We start from the raw sequence: 17,483 nt of genomic DNA, 5'->3' as shown, positions 1-17,483 counted from the left end.
CTGAAAAATGAAAATAGCTCGTTTAAGTTTTTTTTTCCCCCAAAAATTTGAATAATAAAAGAAGACTTCTGTTACGAAACCTCTCACACCTCAGCCATTTCCTGAGCCAGGCGATCATAGCTCGATTAGGACGTAAACTGACTGTCCTGAATGTAATTATCTTTACTGCGTGTCTGTTTGACAATTCGTGCTGGAGATAAGAGACGTCAGGTGAAAAATCGCGATAAGGCCCCTCCACAATAAGAAAATAATAAAACTAGAAAGCATCAGATAAGAAAATTCAACAAGGACTTGATCTAAGTCCCTCCTTTCGGACAAGCACAGGCACAGAACAAACCCGAAACGTTCAAAATTGGAAGAAATTATTATTTTTTTCTTATCTTTTTCGAAGGATTTTTAACAATTTGCCGTACGCAAATGGAGTAAACAACCTCCCCCCCTCTCTCTCTATACCGGACGAGACCAAAATGGGCAAAATAGATTTCCACTTTTATTGCGTATTGTTCTTCAGTCGAGGTCGTTTTATTTTTATTCCTCTTTTCCCTCTATTTTAATTGCTTTTTAATTTTTGTCAAATAAAAGGGAAAAAAACAGAAAAACAAGGAAATTTTGAACATTCTTCTACTTACCGTAGTTAGATGCATAAAAAACTGCTGTTTATTAGCGCAGGTCTTTTTCTAAGTCAAAAATTGATCAATTGATAGTCAATCCGACTGTAACTCGTTTAAAAACAAAACAAAAATGGAACAAACCTATTATCAAAATGCCATCTCGGTCTAATCCCCGTCAAACAGCAGACCTCAAGATTTGTATACAAATCCGAAGGCGTATCTAGCATGTTTATAAAATCCATTCTATTTATTAATAATCAGTTTTATAATTATGTAAAAAAGACGATAAATGGGCTCAGGAGCGCGAATTTGTACTACGGAGCTTCGAACGGACGCTTGACTTGATTCTTTCCTCAAAAAGTTGCCTAAAATTTTACGCATTAACTACTGCAAATATTGACACGCGGTTCGAACAAACAGGCCGCAGGTGTTTCGAATGGGGACGGTTCAATCCTCAACGCCCTTGGCCTTATCTGAACGTTCGACGTTTCGATACTCATCTTTTCAAAGGCGCAAATCCTTTGAGGGTCCTTATATTAACGAGGAGTTTTTAAAATCCTAGCTCCTAGAAAGTTTCTATCATCCTTATATCGAGCTCCTCCTGCCACCAGGTACTCACGTTTGTATCGAAACTTCAGACATCAAGAAACTTCCTCGTAGGAGCTCCTAGTGGGATTAAACAACCTGATATTCAATGAGCTCCCAGAATGTTCTGCCATCCTGATATCGAGCTCTCTTGCCATCAGGTAAACACTTTTGTATGGAAACATATGATATCAAAATCTTTCCATATAAAGACTCCTGGAGGCTTTTATCATCTTGATATTTAAAGGAATAGTGCAATATGTGAGCTCCTGGATACTTCTGTCATCGTATCGAGCTCCTCCTGCCACCAAGTACTCACGTTTGTATCGAAACAGCTGATATCAAAGTTTCTACGAAAAAAGCTCCTGGACGCTTTTGCCATCCTGATATTGAAAATAAGAAGAAAGAAGTTCGTAATAGGCGAGCTACTGGAGACTTCTGTCATCCTGATATTGAGTGCCTCCTGCCAACAAGTACTCACGTTTGTATTGAAACATCAGATATCAAGAAATTTCCTAGTAGGAGCTCGTAGCGGCTTTTAACAAGTTGATATTCAAATTGAGCTCCTAGAATGTTCTGTCATCCTGATATCTAGGTCCTCATGCCGCCAATTACTCTATTTGTATCACAACTTCAGATATCAAGAAACTTCTTCATAGGAGCTCCTAGTGGAATTAAACAACCTGACATTCAATGTGAGCTCCTAGAACGTTCTGTCATCCTGATATTTAAGTCCTTATACCACCAAGTACTCACATTTGTATCGCAACTTCAGATATCAAAAAACTTCCTCGTAGGAGCTCCTAGTGGTATCAAACAACCTGACATTCAATGTGAGCTCCTAGAACGTTCTGTCATCCTGATATTTAGGTCCTCATGCCACGAAGTACTCACATTTGTATCGCAACTTCAGATATCAAAAAACTTCCTCATAGGAGCTCCTAGGGGAATTAAACAACCTGACATTCAATGTGAGCTCGTTCTGTCATCCTGATATCTAGCTCCTCTTGCCACCAAGTACTCACGTTTGTATGGGAAACATCAGTTATGAAAATATTTCTACGTAAAAGCTTCTGAAGGCGTTTGTTATCCTGATATTGAAGAGAAGTTTGCAATATGTGAGTACATGGAGACTTCTGTCATCCTGATATCAAGCTCCTCTTGTCACCAAGTACTCACCTTTGTACGGGAAACATCAGATTTCACAATGTTTCCACGTAACAGCTCCTGGAGGCCTTTGTTATCCCGACATTGAAGTGAAGTTTGTAATATGTGAGCACACGGAGACTTCTGTCATCCTGATATCGAGCTCCTCCTGCCACCAGCCACCAGGTACTCACGTTTGTATTGAAACGTCGGATATCAAGAGGTTCCCAGGCTTTAGTCATCGTCAGCTCCTTGAACGTTCTGCCATCCTAATAAAAGCCTATTTAGCCTCTTGTTACCTTAAAAAAGCTGCAAGCCTTTGGGACAACTGGAATTTGATCGCTCCATGAGCTCCTTAGGAACTTCTTCTTACAGCTCTTTTAAGCTCCTGTGATTTCTTCATCTTCATTTTCATTTTGTATATTTGAACTCTGGTTTTTCAGGACACATTAAAACTTCTGGTATCCTGATATTCCTGGCATATCAAGAGTTGAAAACTTGCGCTCTCTCTCATTCCGTTGGTAAAAGGATTTTCGATTTGAAATTTCCCTTCTATTTGTCTAAAATGGGCCTGGTTCACGTGAAAGTAAAGCATAATCAAGCCGATTTCCACTTTCAAACAAGGGCGTGTTTGTTGGACCGAGGGATTGGCAAAGAAAATTAGAAGAAAGAAATAAAAATTGTTTTCATTTTTTAATTCCGAAGTCACGAGTTTAATTAATGAAGAAAATGAGGCAATTGAAAGGATATTAAAGATTAATTTATTTTATTCCCCCCCCCTGCACTGTGTATTTTTATACGTTCGGGCGTGAAGATGACGGACATGCTCGGTGAATTTACATCTTCACGGCCCTCCGTGGACGTCACGGCCCGGTGGGTCCGCCCGTACCCGCTACGTCCGGATTCCGCGGTCTAAGGGCCCATCCTGCGGCCGGGAGATGACACATGCAGGCTTTCCGACGAGAACGGGGGACGAAATATGGAAAAAGATTTGGGTCCGCAAGCACTCGCTTCTACGGTGAAAGTGCGCGATCCGTGTCGGCCGCCTTTCCCGACGAGGAAGGACGAGCCGATGGTGAAAGGAGGCTAAAGAGAACTATTAATTTTTTTTTAATGCCGTCATAAACAAAAGAAATACGGAATGCAACAAACTCTGTTTTCTTTCTATAATCAGCTTTTATTGCTTCATCGATCTGTCTACTTTAAAAATTTCTATATAACCAAAGATAAGATTAACTTATTTTTTAATAAGTTGGACGGAAGGAAGTTGATATCGGCATTACAGAAATATCGAGGGGCTCACATTTTCTAATTTATCCTTGACTATCAGGATGACAGTAGTCTCTAGGAGCTTATGCAATGGTAGGAGGCTGGAGAATCTCCATATCAGGATGGAATTAACTACATGAGGCCTCACTTTTACAAAATTCTTCTAAATATCAAGATGCTTGAAGTCCAAGAGAGATTCGAGCTTTTGCCAAAATAAAAAAAAGTTGGGTATCAGGATGTTAGAAGGCTCTAGTAACACAAAGTTCTAAATCTTCCGAAATATCAGGATAACAGAATCCTCTAAGAGCTCAAGAGGTTTGGATCTTCATGTATATCAGGATAGGAGAAGTCTCCAAGAACTTCCTAAGTGGAAATTACTAAATCAGCAGCTTAAAGGTTCTTGGTGTTCGGGTGACAGAAACCTTAAGGAGCTCGTATATTCCGAAATCCAGTTGAATAGAAGGATGCTTGAATTCCAAAAGAGAGCTTTTGTTAAAAGGACAGGAGCTGCAAAATGTTCGCTATCAGGATGTTAGAAGGCTCTAGGAACACAGAAGCTTCTAAGAGCTCAAGAGGTTTGGACCTTCATGGATATCAGGTTAAGAGAAGTCTCCAAAAACTCCCAAGTGGAAATTACTAAATATCTGATGATTGAATAAAATCAGCTCCAAAAAGTTAGCTATCAAGATGTTAGAAGGCTCTAGGAACGCATAAGTTCTAAATCTTCGGAAATATCAGGATGACAGAAGCCTCTAAGAGCTCAAGAGGTTTGGATATTCATGGATATCAGGATAGAAGAAGTCTCCAAGAACTCCTAAGTGGAAATTACTAAATCAGCAGCTTAAAGGTTCTTGGTGTTCGGGTGACAGAAACCTTAAGGAGCTCGGATATTCTGAAATCCTCTTGAATAGCAGGATGCTTGAAGTCCAAAAGAGAGCTTTTGTTAAAAGGACAGGAGCTGCCAAATGTTCGTTATCAGGATGTTAGAAGGCTCTAGGAACACAGAAGCTTCTAAGAGCTCAAGAGGTTTGGATCTTCATGGATATCAGATTAAGAGAAGTCTCCAAGAACTCCCAAGTGGAAATTACTAAATATCTGATGACTGAATAAAAAAGTTAGCTATCAGGATGTTAGACGGCTCTAGGAACACATTAGTTCTAAATCTTCTAAAATATCAGGATGACAGAAGCCTCTAAGAGCTCAAATGGTCTCATTTTCTTAAATATCAGGATGATAGAAGTCTCTAGGAGCTCAAAAGGTCTAAATGTTTATGGAAATGAAGACGATAGAAGTCTCTAGGAGCTCAAGAGGTTGTCAAGAAGTATTTTTCGATATTAGGATGATAAAAACATCTAAGAGCACAAGTGGTCTAAATCTTCTCGGATATTAGAATGATAGAAGTCTCTAGGAGCTCAAGATGTCTAGATATTCTTCGATATTAGGATGATGAAAGCCTCTAAGAGCACAAGTGGTCCAAATCTTCTTGGATATTAGGATGACAGAAGCCTCTAAGAGCTCAAGTTGTCTCATCTTCTTAGATATCAGGATGATAAAAGTCTCTAGGAGCTCAAGAGGTTGTCAAGAGATATTCTTCGATATTAGGATGATGAAAGCATCTAAGAGCACAAGTGGTCCAAATCTTCTTAGATATTAAGATGCTAAAAGTCTCTAGGAGCTGGTCTAAATATTCTTAGATATAAGGATATTACAAGTCTCTAGGAACTCAAGGGGTCTAAATTTTCTTGGATATTAACATGATAGAATAGATAGGAGCACAAGTGGTCTAAATCATTTTAGATATCAGGAAGATAGAAGTCTCTATGAGCTCCAATATGGAATTTTCTAGATACCTTATGTTTTAATACAAACGTGAGTACCGGGTTGAAGGAGGAGCTTGTTATCAGGGTGGCAGAAGGCTCCAGGTGTTCTACATTAAAATATTCTCTTGAATATCACAATGAAAGAAGACTCGAGGAGTTTTGTGACGACACAACTGCCATGGACGTAATTCGAACAGCGTTATTTTTGTTGTTGTTATCTCCCATCAGGTCTTTACACGGTCGAGCGATATATTAAGCGAGTTGTGTTCTTTTTTTAATCGCGATGCGTGTAACAAGGATCTGTGTAAACATTGCCTCTCGAGCATGTCCGATTCGATAAAGAATGTCCAAGGCGGTTTTCAAGGGCGAGAAGCGAGACGGGCCGCATCCAAGCGATGAAGCGTACGGTTTTTATTCATTCTGAACAAATTTCGGCCAATTTTTCGTCGTGTTTATATGTAACAGTGCATCGGGCAGCTTTCACGGTAATTTCTGCTTGATTTGTACGCCTTTCAGGGGTATTGAACCTGCGGTTTTTCCCCTCTCTTCCTTGCCGCCTCCGGCCCGGAAACGGTCGAGCCCTGTGACACTTCGCCCGGCGGACCGCAGGTAGCTTTCTCTCACCGGCTTAATGAGCTTTTACTAGACCCTCCATGAGGTCCTTTCCAGGTGGGGAGGATGGATCCGCGAGTATCCCTCGGAAAAACGGAGAGTTGCCGTTAGGAGCGTCCTTGCCCCGGACAGGAGGTGCACCGAAAATAAAAAAAAACCGTTACGGGAACAGATTCCGATACGCAGTCAAACCGGCTCCCGCCGGGCTTCCCTCCTATCGCTGAGAAACAACTTTGCCCTCTGGACCGAAGTGACCGTCGCACAACTTGGGTCTCAGCAACTGATGAAAAAATACTCAAATATGAACTCAACTGCCTCCTAAAATCCCAAAAGATAACGATGCACTCAAAATTTTTAACTCCTACTCTTTCCTGGGGTTCCTGATACTTTGCCAAACTGATGCTGCAATTCCAAATTTGTCAGTAGCTTAAAAGACCACATGATTAATTTAGAACCAAAAATATGCCCTTTTGTAACATCCTGCCACTACTTAAATTTAGATTTCGTTTGAAATTCAGCCTTTCAAAGCTCTTGTCCAATCTTAATTTCTATTAATTCCTATCAAATTCAGTCTATCAAAGCTCTTGTCCATTCTCCACTCCTGTTAAGTTCTATCAAATTCAGCCTATCAACGCTCTGGTCCAATGTTCACTCCTGTTAATTCCTATCAAATTCAGCCTATCAAAGCTCTTGTCCATGCTTCACTCCTATCAAATTCAGCCTATCAAAGCTCTTGTCCATTCTTCACTCCTGTTAATTCCTATCAAATTCAGTCTATCAACGCTCTGGTCCAATGTTCACTCCTGTTAATTTCTATCAAATTCAGCCTATCAAAGCTCTTGTCCATTCTTCTCTCCTGTTAATTCCTATCAAATTCAGCCTATCAAAGCTCTTGTCCAATCCTTCACTCCTGTTAATTCCTATCAAATTTAGCCTATCAAAGCTCTTGTCCATTCTTCACTCCTGTTAATTCTATCAAATTCAGCCTATCAAAGCTCTTGTCCTATCTTCACTCCTGTTAATTCCTATCAAATTCAGCCTATCAAAGCTCTTGTCCAATCTTCACTCCTGTTAATTCCTATCAAATTTAGCCTATCAAAGCTCTTGTCCATTCTTCACTCCCGTTAATTTCTATCAAATTCAGTCTATCAAAGCTCTTGTCCAATCTTCACTCCTGTTAATTCCTATCAAATTCAGCCTATCAAAGCTCTTGTCCAATCCTAGCTTCTAATATTTCCTTTCAATTTTAGGCTAACAAAGCTCCTGTCCAATCCTAGCTCCTGTTGCTTCCTTTCAAATTCAACTTATCAAAGCTCTAGTCCAATTCTAGCTCCTGATACTTCCTTTTGAATTCAACCTGTCGGAGCTTCAGTACAATTATGGTTCTCGGTACTTCTTTTCATGTTCAGCATATCAAAGCTCCTGTCACGTCCCTTAAATTGTGCCTATCGAACTCCTGACCAATTCTATAACCTAATTCATTTCAATTTTAATCGTCGAAACTCCTGTCCAATCCAGGCTGAATTTTCATAATATTTTTTCCTGGGTTTCCTGATAATTTGCCGAACTGAAACGATTCTGTCCTCAAGCTTCCGTTCAGTCATCATGATGCTGCACTCTCAATTTTGTCAGAAGTTCAAAGACTACGTGTTAGATTTACCAAACTACGTACTTTTTTAACATCCTAGTATTAATTAAATTTAGATTTCGTTTGAAATTCAGCCTATCAAAGCTCCTGTCTTCTCTTAGGTCCTGTAACTTCTTATCAAATTCAGCCTACCTTAAGCTCCTCTCCAATCCTTCCTATCCTCCTGTCATTTTCCTTAAAATTCTGCCTATCGAAGCTGACCAATCCTACCACCTCACACTTCGTTTCAATTTCAATCCGTCTGTCCAACCCCGGCCCGATTTTCCTAACTCAAGCTCATATTTCTTCCTGGGGTTCCTGCTAATTTCCCAAAATGAAACAATTCTTCTCAAGCTCTTGTCCAACCCTGGCTCCTGTTACTTCTTTTCAAATTCAGCCTATCAAAGGTCTTGACCAATCTTAGCTCCTGAAACTTCGTTTCAATTTCAATCAATGGAGCTCCTGTTCTATCCAGGCCGGATTTCCTGATTCAAGCTCCTACTTCTTCCTGGGGTTCCTGATACTTTAAATTAAAACAATTATTCCCAAGCTTCCGTCCACTCATAGTTCCTGATACTTCTTTTCAAATTTGGCATATCAAAGCTGCTGTCCAAAACTATCCTGAATTCGAATGGAAGCATATATATATTACGCAGGGTGGGCGATCAAGACCCGAGGAGTTAAATGCCTGGGTAGACTCGTAGAATGGAAGTAACAGGAGCTTCGATACGCTGAATTTTAAGGCCTATAACTAACTACAAGTAAGTAATTTCAAGATGCCAAGTCCCTGATATTTTTCCAATCTTAGAAAACGCCTTTCAAAGGGGATTTCCATGACTCATTCTTCCTTATAGAATGAATCTTTTTATTGTGGATGTACAGGTCTTCCTGGTAGAAACAATTCATGTTGGCTTTCTGTCACGACAGCGGCTGTGAACCATTGTTTATCCTATCTATCGATGATTTGTAGACGGTATGGCGATGTTTTTCCTTGTTCTGACGTCCAAATTAAAACTTCCTCAGACGCTTCTCATTCTGTGAGTCCTGGAAGAGGCTCTGAATTCCTTTCTGGTCCAGGACCGGTCCGGGTTCACGGTCCTTGCTCGGGTTGAGTCGTGACCTTGCCCCCCTTTCGCATGGTCCCCATTTCTTACCGTTATCCCGTCACGAGAGCAAGTGTTTCGCGGCGGGACGCCAAGCACCGCGATCCCGTCCGGGCCGATTGAAGAAAAAGACTATTTTACAAAAAGCGGGGGGTAAAGAGGACACAAAAAAATGGGTTGTGCCAAAAAAATAACCGACGTCCGGCCGTGGAAGATCGAAGCACGCGTTGAATTATGCACGCTTTCTAAGCTCCCCCTGCCCGGACAAAAGACCCGTCGCGTCCCATCACGCATCTTGGTAATGGTATTTGGTTGTAAAATTAGCCCGGATCAAGCCGGGTAAAAAGAGAAGAAAAATATCCTCAAGCCAAGATAAACACACGTTCCGACGGCAAATCACAAATTCAGCCTTGGACGTCGAGAAAGGTGAAACACGTCCTGATATGCAAATTTCATTAGGACAGGTATAACCAGGTTAATAACAAGTTGGCAAACAAAGGAAAAGAACCGTTTGGGTTTCGGACAAAATTTAAACCCGTTACCCTTCTCGCCATTTTTGAAAACTAAAAACAAACTGAGCTCTTAGATCATCAGGCAGAGCATCTTCAGGATCCTCAGGTCGAGAAAAGTTCTGTCAATTTTGTTTTAAACCCGGAGGTAAAAAATACTTAGAACTTGCAGCATGCAGTATCAAAAATGTCAATAAGAGATCCTGTACTTTTGCACCATTAGAACCCATCAGAAAAGTAACTTTTAAGCTCCACTTATTCTCTCCCAGACTATAGAAAAAAGCTCCTCTCTTCTTTGTTGCTGAAGCTTATTTGTATTCGCTTATTTATTTGTATTGCCCTTTTCAGTAGTTCTTCTAATACTGTATCAGGACGTAGAGGAGAGCTCTTGCCCTTTTTATAATTTCCCATTTTAAAAGTATCTCTCGAGCTCCATTTTTAGTTGGGGCTCCTGCTACTGATCAGGATGTTGAGAATAAACTCCTAACCACTTTTTATTTCCGATTAGAAAAGTTTAAGCTTGTTTTTACTGATACTATTTTCGTTATTTCCCATTAGAAAAGTATCTTTTGAGCTCCTGTTTTACACGGGCTATTTTTCAGTGTAACTGAAGTCGAAAGCTACTGACGCCTTTTGTTATTTCCAAAGGACTAGCATATTTGGAGGTTCTATTCACTAGATCCCTGATACAATGTCAGGAAGTCCAGAAGAAGCTTCAGTCCTTTGGTATTCCATTTTAAAAAGAAACTTTTGAGCAGCTCTTTTACCTGGACTCCTTTTACGTATGAGGAAGTAGAGAAGCTCCTGCCCTTTTTGTTATTTCCTAGAAAACCAGCATATTTGGAGCTTATTTCCACTAGATTCCTGATACTGCATGAGGTATTCGATGAAAGATCCTGCCGTTTTCGTTATTTCTCACTGAAAAGTATCTTTTGAGCAGCTCTTTTACCTGGGCTCCTTTTCCTGAAAAGCAAAGTCGAGAAGAAGCTCCTGTCCTTTGTTATTTCCATTTTTAAAAAGAATCTTTTGAGCTCCTATTTTACACGAGCTCCTTTTCCTGAAAAACGAAGTCAAGAAGAAGCTCCTGTCCTTTGTTATTTCCTTTTTAAAAAGGAACTTTTGAGCTCCTATTTTACATGGATTCCTTTTACGTATGAGGAAGTAGAGAAGCTCCGGCCCTTTTTTTATTTCCCAGAGAACTAGCATATTTTGGAGGTTCTTTTCACTGGACTCCTGATACTGCATGAGGAAGTCGAGATAAAACTCCTGTCCTTTGTTATTTCCTTTTTTGAAAAGAATCGTTAGATCATCTTTTTTAAAGTGGCGCCTGATGGTGTATCAGGATATATAATAACGCTCCTGTTCGTTTTAGTGTTATCTCATGCATCCTGATGAAACAGCAGGACGGAGGTGCTAGTAATTCTGAAATTTCCGCCAGGCGTTGTTATATATCAGGAGCGTCTAGGAGCTTCGATATCAGGTGATTTTTTTTATTTAGCTCTTACAATAGAATTATGAGAGATCGTTTTTGTTAGGATGCGACAGTATCAGGACGGCGTATATCGACAAAATGCTATATTCTGCCGTTTGATATATGTAATCTTCCCCAGATGTAAATGCATTTCAAAGACAAACCGTTTATGTAATCCTGAATGGATAGAACTCGTCGAAGGTCGAATTCCCACTCTAGGGACGCAATTACTTCGTACAAGAACGGTCAACAATTCATCCATGCAGGCCACGGTCGGGGGCGAGGCGTCCGGAATAAATTACTGGCCGTTTTTTCATTTTCAACTTGCGCAACACCGGGTGAAAAGGCCCTGCATGCTGATTAGAAGAAGATTCCAAAAGTTGTCGTCTTTTTTTTTGCGTACGGTTCTCTCGATTAATGCTTTGATAGAGGAATACAGAGACAATAGGCAACTAGAAAACTAATCGTCCCGTGTTTGAAAAGAGAAAAAATGAAAGGGGACAACACAGCGAGGAGACAAAGGGAGGTTGTCGACCCAAATATTTCCCTAGCGGTACCACCATAATTGTACCCCGGGGAGGGAAAATCGATCGAGCGAGGTAAAAAAAAATACCGGCAGAGGCGTTCCTACGTCCATTTGCGCAATCCGTTCTTTCTGCACTCCGCAGACCGGCTGCGGTTTGTCGCTTGAAAGTGACGGAGCTTTAAAGCTGGAGGCGACGGAGCGGAGAGCTTCGAGGGGGGGATAATGGTCGAGCTTGGTACGAACCGCACCCGCGAGTGGTTCACCGGGCTATTATCCGAAAATTCAGTCGACGTTATGAAACGGGTTCTAGATGTGAGAGGAGGTCATGTTCAATATTCGTGAAAATCGAGCTCATTTTCATATTCAGATGTTATAACAAAAAGTCCTCTGCTAATACATACACGAAAGATCAGGAGACACAGCAGAAAGGAGCTCCAATTTAAACATTCTTAAAAATCAAGCTTCTTTAGACATCCCGATACATCACGTTAAAATCTCTGGTGATGTATCTCACAAATATCATAGACGATAAAAGCGTTTTTCATAAGCCGAAATCCTTTCGACATTCCTGATACACTAGCTTAAAGCAACTGATGATTAATCTCACAAATATCAGGAGACATAGCCGACAGGCGGTCAAGTTTAAACATTCTTAAAAAATCTAGCCCCTGTTGACATCCCAATACACTAGCTTAAAACTTCTGTTGATGTATCTTACAAATATCAGGAGACATAGCCAACAGGAGCTCCAGTTTAAACATACTTAAAAAATTGAGCTTCTTCAGACATCCTGATACACTAGGTTAAAACCGTTGCTGATGAATCTTATAAATATGAGGAGTCATAGCCGACAGGAGCTTCAGTTTAAATATTCTTAAAAAATGGCATCCCTTTTTACATCCACATACTTCACCTTAATACCTCTGGTGTTGTATCCTACAAATATCAGGAGACATAGCCGACAGGAGCTCCAGTTTAAACATACTTAAAAAATTGAGTTCTTCAGACATCCTGATACACTAGTTTAAAAACCTCTGCTGATGAATCTCACAAATATCAGGAGACATAGTCGATAGGAGCTTCAGTTTAAACACTCTTAAAAAATCGAGCTCCTTGAGACATCCTTACACACTAGCTTAAAACCGTTGCTGATGAATGTTATGATGAGGAGACATAGCCGACAGGAGCTTAAGTTTAAACGTTCTTAAAAAATCGAGCTCCTTTAGATATCCAATACGTCACATTAAAATCTCGGGTGATGTATCTCACAAATGTCAGGAGACAAAGCCGACTGGAGCTTCAGTTTAAACATTCTTAAAAAATCGAGGTCTTAACCACGAAATATCACGAAGCATGGCCGGCCGGAGCTACAGTTATATTCTTAAAAATCGAGCTCCTATTCAATACTAATACTTCAGCAAGAAAACTCCTGATAGCGTGTCACCTAATATCAGGACTATTAGCCGCTAGGAGCTTCAGTTTAAACATTTTTAAAAATCGAGCTGTTTTTGACATTTTGATAACTAAGCAAACATCCTCTGCTGATGTGTCTCACAAAATATCAGGATAAATCGCCGACAGGAAAGACAATTTAATTATTCTTAAAACACCGAGCTCCTTTGACACCCTGATACTTTAACAAAAAAAAACCTCGGCTAATGTTTCGTATCGAGATCAGGAGACACTGAAGAAGGTCCTTCTGATAATCGAATTCATTGAATTCTGTCCCTTCTCGGCCGTCACGTTAGATAGTTCTATTTAAATAAGAAGATCTTGGAAATTAAGGTCGCTCTGTCCAATGACCTCTCATGGCGAGTGACTGTTGCGATTAGGAGACTCCGTCTGATGGTCCCGCATTCGTCGGGTTGTTTAACTAAATGGTTCGAAATAATTGCAGCCTTCAATTCCACGGGGTCCGCACGGCAAAAACGTTTTCCGCCCGTTGGCCATCGTCTCTCCCAGCTTCCGGGAGTGTCATGCAACGCCGGGTCCGCCGGGTCGGGCGTTGTTCGTTTCAAGGTCGGTTCTGATTATCTAGGTTTTTGGAAATTTAAAACAAACGAATAAAAATCCAAGAAGAGTTCGGGTTCTTTAAGGTATAGGAGAAAAGTGAATCGCCGACGGCATGCGATTATCTCTCAACGGTTAATAATCCCCGATGAGATTGGAATTATCCCTGAATCCGCTTCTTTACAGAACGAAAGAGAAATTTCCGGAAATCTCACGTCTTGTGGGCTTAACTCTCTCCCCTTAAATCGTACCTCCTCATTTTAAAATGGACACTTAAAAAAATAAAATAAAACATACATACAAAGAAATAAGGCGTCGGTAATCGAGAAAGGTGGTCCACATACCTGAAAGAAGAAAAAAACATTACTTTAATAAAGCAGGTTTAAACAAATTAAGTATTAATGCAATAACATTAATTTAAATAAATAAACTAAAACAATGCTCATTTAAACTCCTATTCAATCCTCGCATCCTGATAATTCATACAAATTTTTGCTATCAAAGCTCCAGTAAACCCAGATTTATTTTCGATTTTCAAGCTTATATAAATTCATGGGGGGGGGGGTCCTGTTTCCTTGCCAAAATTAAACTGTGTTCCTGATAATTCGTTCTCTTGTTCATTCCAGGCCTATTTTACTACTTCAAGCTCCTACAACTTTCTGGGGCTCCTGATACTCTCCCAAATGAAACAATGCTCCTGATACCCAGTTTAAATAATCTTAAAAGAGCTCGTGTTCAATCAAGGCCTATTTTTGCTAATTCAAAACTTTAAGCACCTACAACTTTCTGAGCCTCCTGATACTTTGCCCAAATGTAACAATACTCCTGGTATTTCGTATATATTCGGCAGCTCCAAGCTCCTGTTCAACACAGGCCTATTTTTACTTCTTACTCTTATTTCCTGCAACATCCTAAGACGCTTGATTCCTTACCAAAATGAAACTAGCTCCTGATGTTTCGTTTATATACAGCTTAAAGTAGCTCCTGTTCATTCCAGGCCTATTTTTACTTCTTCAAGCTCCTACAACTTCTGGGCCTCCTGATTCTTTCTTAAAATAAACCCATGCTCCTGATATTTCGTTTAAATACATCTTAAAAAAGCTCGTGTTCAATCCAGGCCTATTTTTGCTACTTCAAGACTGTAAGCTCCAACAACTTTCTGGGCCTCCTGATACTTCGCCAAAATGTAAAAATACTTTTGGTATTTCGTATAAATTCGGCAGATCCAAGCTCCTGTTCAACACAGGCCTATTTTTACTAATTAACTTTCCTGAAACATCCTAGGACACTTGATACCTTGCCGACTTGAAAGTAGCTCGTGATATTTCGTTTATATACAGCTTAAAGTAGCTCCTATTCATTCCAGAATTTTCACTACTTAAAGCTCCTACAACTTTCTGGGCTTCCTGATACTTTATCAAAATGAAACAATACTCCTGATACTACGTATAAATATAGATGATCCAAGCTCCTTTTCAACACAAGCCTATTTTAGCTAGTTCAAGCTCCTGCAACTTCCTAGGTCGTTTGAAACCTGGCCGAAATGGAACAATACTTCTAATATTTCGTTTCAATACATCTTAAAAGGCGCGGGTTCAATCCAGGCCTATTTTTGCTATTTCAAGATTTTAAGCTCTTTCAAATTTCTGGGCCTCCTGGTACTGTGCCAAAATGAATACTCCTAGTACAGTTTTTTAAACAGCCTATAGAAGGTTATGTTTCAATGCTGGCTTATTTTTGTATATTCAAGCTCCTACAGGCTCCTTGGCTTCATATTTTATCAAAACCAAACAATGCTCCTGATACTTCGCTTAAATACAGTTATAAAGAAGAGATCCTATTCAATCCAGGCCTATTTTCGCTAATCCGATTTCTTTCAACTCCCAGGGCTTCCGGATGCATTGCCAAAAAGAAGTAGCTCTTCAGATACTTAGTGTATAATCAGCTTAAAGGAGATCCTATTTAATCAAGACATCACGATGTATCATATACAACAACCACTTGTCGGTCTTACGTTTTTTGATAAATCATGCCTAACCGGGAGCTCATGTGAAATCCTGTTTCATGTTATTTCAGAGAGAAATCAAGTGCAACTTTCCACAGCCTCGCTTATCCGTAGAGAAATGAAGCTCCTGCTGTTATTCGAGTTTACAAAATCCTGACCAATTTCGTTTTCAAGGCAAAAAGTTCAGTTTTACACCCTTGCTTCCTGATATTTCAAGATTATCAAGCTGCTGGCCAACTGGAGTATCCTGGTAAATCATAATAAGCCTTGTTCTATATAGATATCCTGATGGATGAGAAACAACAAAGCTCCTGTCTTATCCATGTTTACGGGCAACAAGCTTGTATGTAATCCTGGTTTATTTAAGATAAAATTACAGCTCTTAGTCAGTCGGAAAAATGAGGCAAAAATGTTTCAAGAAAGGAATCTCGCGTTTTATCCACAAATTTTGATATTTCGGGATTAGAATGCCCCTGACATTCTCGGGTATCCTGATACATCAGAAAGAGCTCCTGTTAAATTTAGATATTCTGATAGATGAGCAGCAACAAGCTCCTGTCCCGACTAAATTTGCTGAGACATTACGAAAAAAGTGTGACGTGAAAATTCACTCAATGACCAATCGAAGCTTTTGTTGCTATTCAAATTAACACGCTCCTGTTCAATTCCAGTTTCTACGCTGAAACAAATTGTACTTAATCATGGCATCCCATACTTTACTTAAATTCATCTTTTCGAAATTCGTGTTTAATCCAGACCCATTGACACAAGTTGTTTATTTTTAACCTTGCTCCTGATACTAAATTCAAATTATCGAAGCTCCTGTTTCGATTCTTCATCATCGCCTCCTGATTCTTTAATTTTCAATTCAAACTATGGAAGCTTCTGCCCAATCCTGGTTTGTGTATACTTGTCTAACGCGATTACTGTTGATTTACACCTGTGGTCTAATAGTGGCAGGGGAAGAGGGCTATTCCGGCCAGGTCCAGCAATGCGGTTGTTGCACGGTAAAAATGTTTACGAGCTTTTACGAGATAGGAGGGCCGTTGCCACAACAATGGCGAGCTTTCTATAATTACCGCACCTCGGAAACTGTTGCAAATTGTTTCGAAGATGTGACCGAGGGGGGTCGGCCTTTCACCGCAATTGCAAAACGAGACGGAATGAGAAAACAGGCGGCTTTTCACTTGTGCACTGTCAGCGAGGGTAGGGTTGTTAAAACGAGACGTCTTCGGCTTTTTGATTTAAGCGTAAAAACACATTTGAAACTGATTTTTTGTTGTCCCTCAAAGACAGCGCGTTTTCACGATTTCACTCGGGTGCCGGATCGCGTGCAGCAAATAATCCAGACGTAACGGGCTCGCTGAAGTTCAAGGAAAGCCCAGACACGAAGATCACGCCGCATATAAATTTATAAAATAAGGCCGGGCTCCGATTTCCTGGACAGAAACAGAAAGCTCCAGTCGTATTTGGGTCCTGTTCAATTTTCTAGTTTGGAACCTCTTCAGTGTCCTGATACATTACGAAACATCGAGCTCCTATTTTATTGTGGTGCCCTGATACATTACGGAGACATCAAGCTCCTCTTTATCGTGGTGCCTGGTACACTACGGAAACATCGAACTCCTGTTTTATCTTGGTGTCCTGATACATTACGGAGACATCGAGCTCCTATTTTATTGTGGTGTCCTAATACATTATGGAGACATCGAGCTCCTATTTTATCGTGGTGCCTGGTACACTACGGAAACATCGAACTCCTGTTTTATCTTGGTGTCCTGATACATTACGGAAACATCGAGCTCCTCTTTCATCGTGGTTCCTGGTACCAAGGTAAAGCCGGGTTCCGATTTGCTAGTCAGAAACAGAAAGCTCCAGTCGTATTTGGGTCCTGTTCAATTTTAAGGTTTGGAACCTCTTCGGTGTCCTGATACATTACGAGACATCGAGCTCCTCTTTTATCGTGGTGCCTGGTACACTACGGAAACATCGAACTCATGTTTTAGCTTGGTGTCCTGATACATTACGGCGACATCGAGCTCCTCTTTCATCTTGGTTCCTGGTACCAAGGTAAGGCCGGGTTCCGATTTCCTAGACAGAAACAGAAAGCTCCAGTCGTATTTGGGTCCTGTTCAATTTTCTGGTTTGGAACCACTTCGGTGTCCTGATATATTACGCAGACATCAAGC

At 40.4% G+C, this 17,483-nt stretch overlaps 1 protein-coding gene across 4 annotated transcripts in view; it reads right to left on the bottom strand.

Moving 5' to 3' along the window:
* Positions 1-17,483, bottom strand: part of LOC106671899 (flocculation protein FLO11) — a 60,616-nt gene that overhangs the window by 9,072 nt on the left and 34,061 nt on the right. The window contains exon 1 of one of the 4 annotated variants that reach the window (XM_024227491.1): positions 630-751. The exons of 2 other annotated variants lie outside the window; for them this stretch is intronic. Coding sequence is in view for 1 of the 2 variants with exons in the window: in XM_024227490.1 (XP_024083258.1) it covers positions 90-118 (29 nt within the window). In the remaining variant the exon portion in view is untranslated. Of the gene's footprint in view, positions 1-89; positions 219-629; positions 752-17,483 lie in introns of those variants that run through there. One more of the 4 variants, XM_024227490.1, reaches the window with a different exon arrangement.

This window comes from Cimex lectularius, unplaced genomic scaffold (genome assembly GCF_000648675.2).
Source record: "Cimex lectularius strain Harlan isolate CLEC.00 unplaced genomic scaffold, Clec_2.1 scaffold14, whole genome shotgun sequence".
NCBI classification, from domain to species: Eukaryota; Metazoa; Arthropoda; class Insecta; order Hemiptera; family Cimicidae; genus Cimex; species Cimex lectularius.
This window is presented reverse-complemented; position numbering and strand designations above follow the sequence as displayed.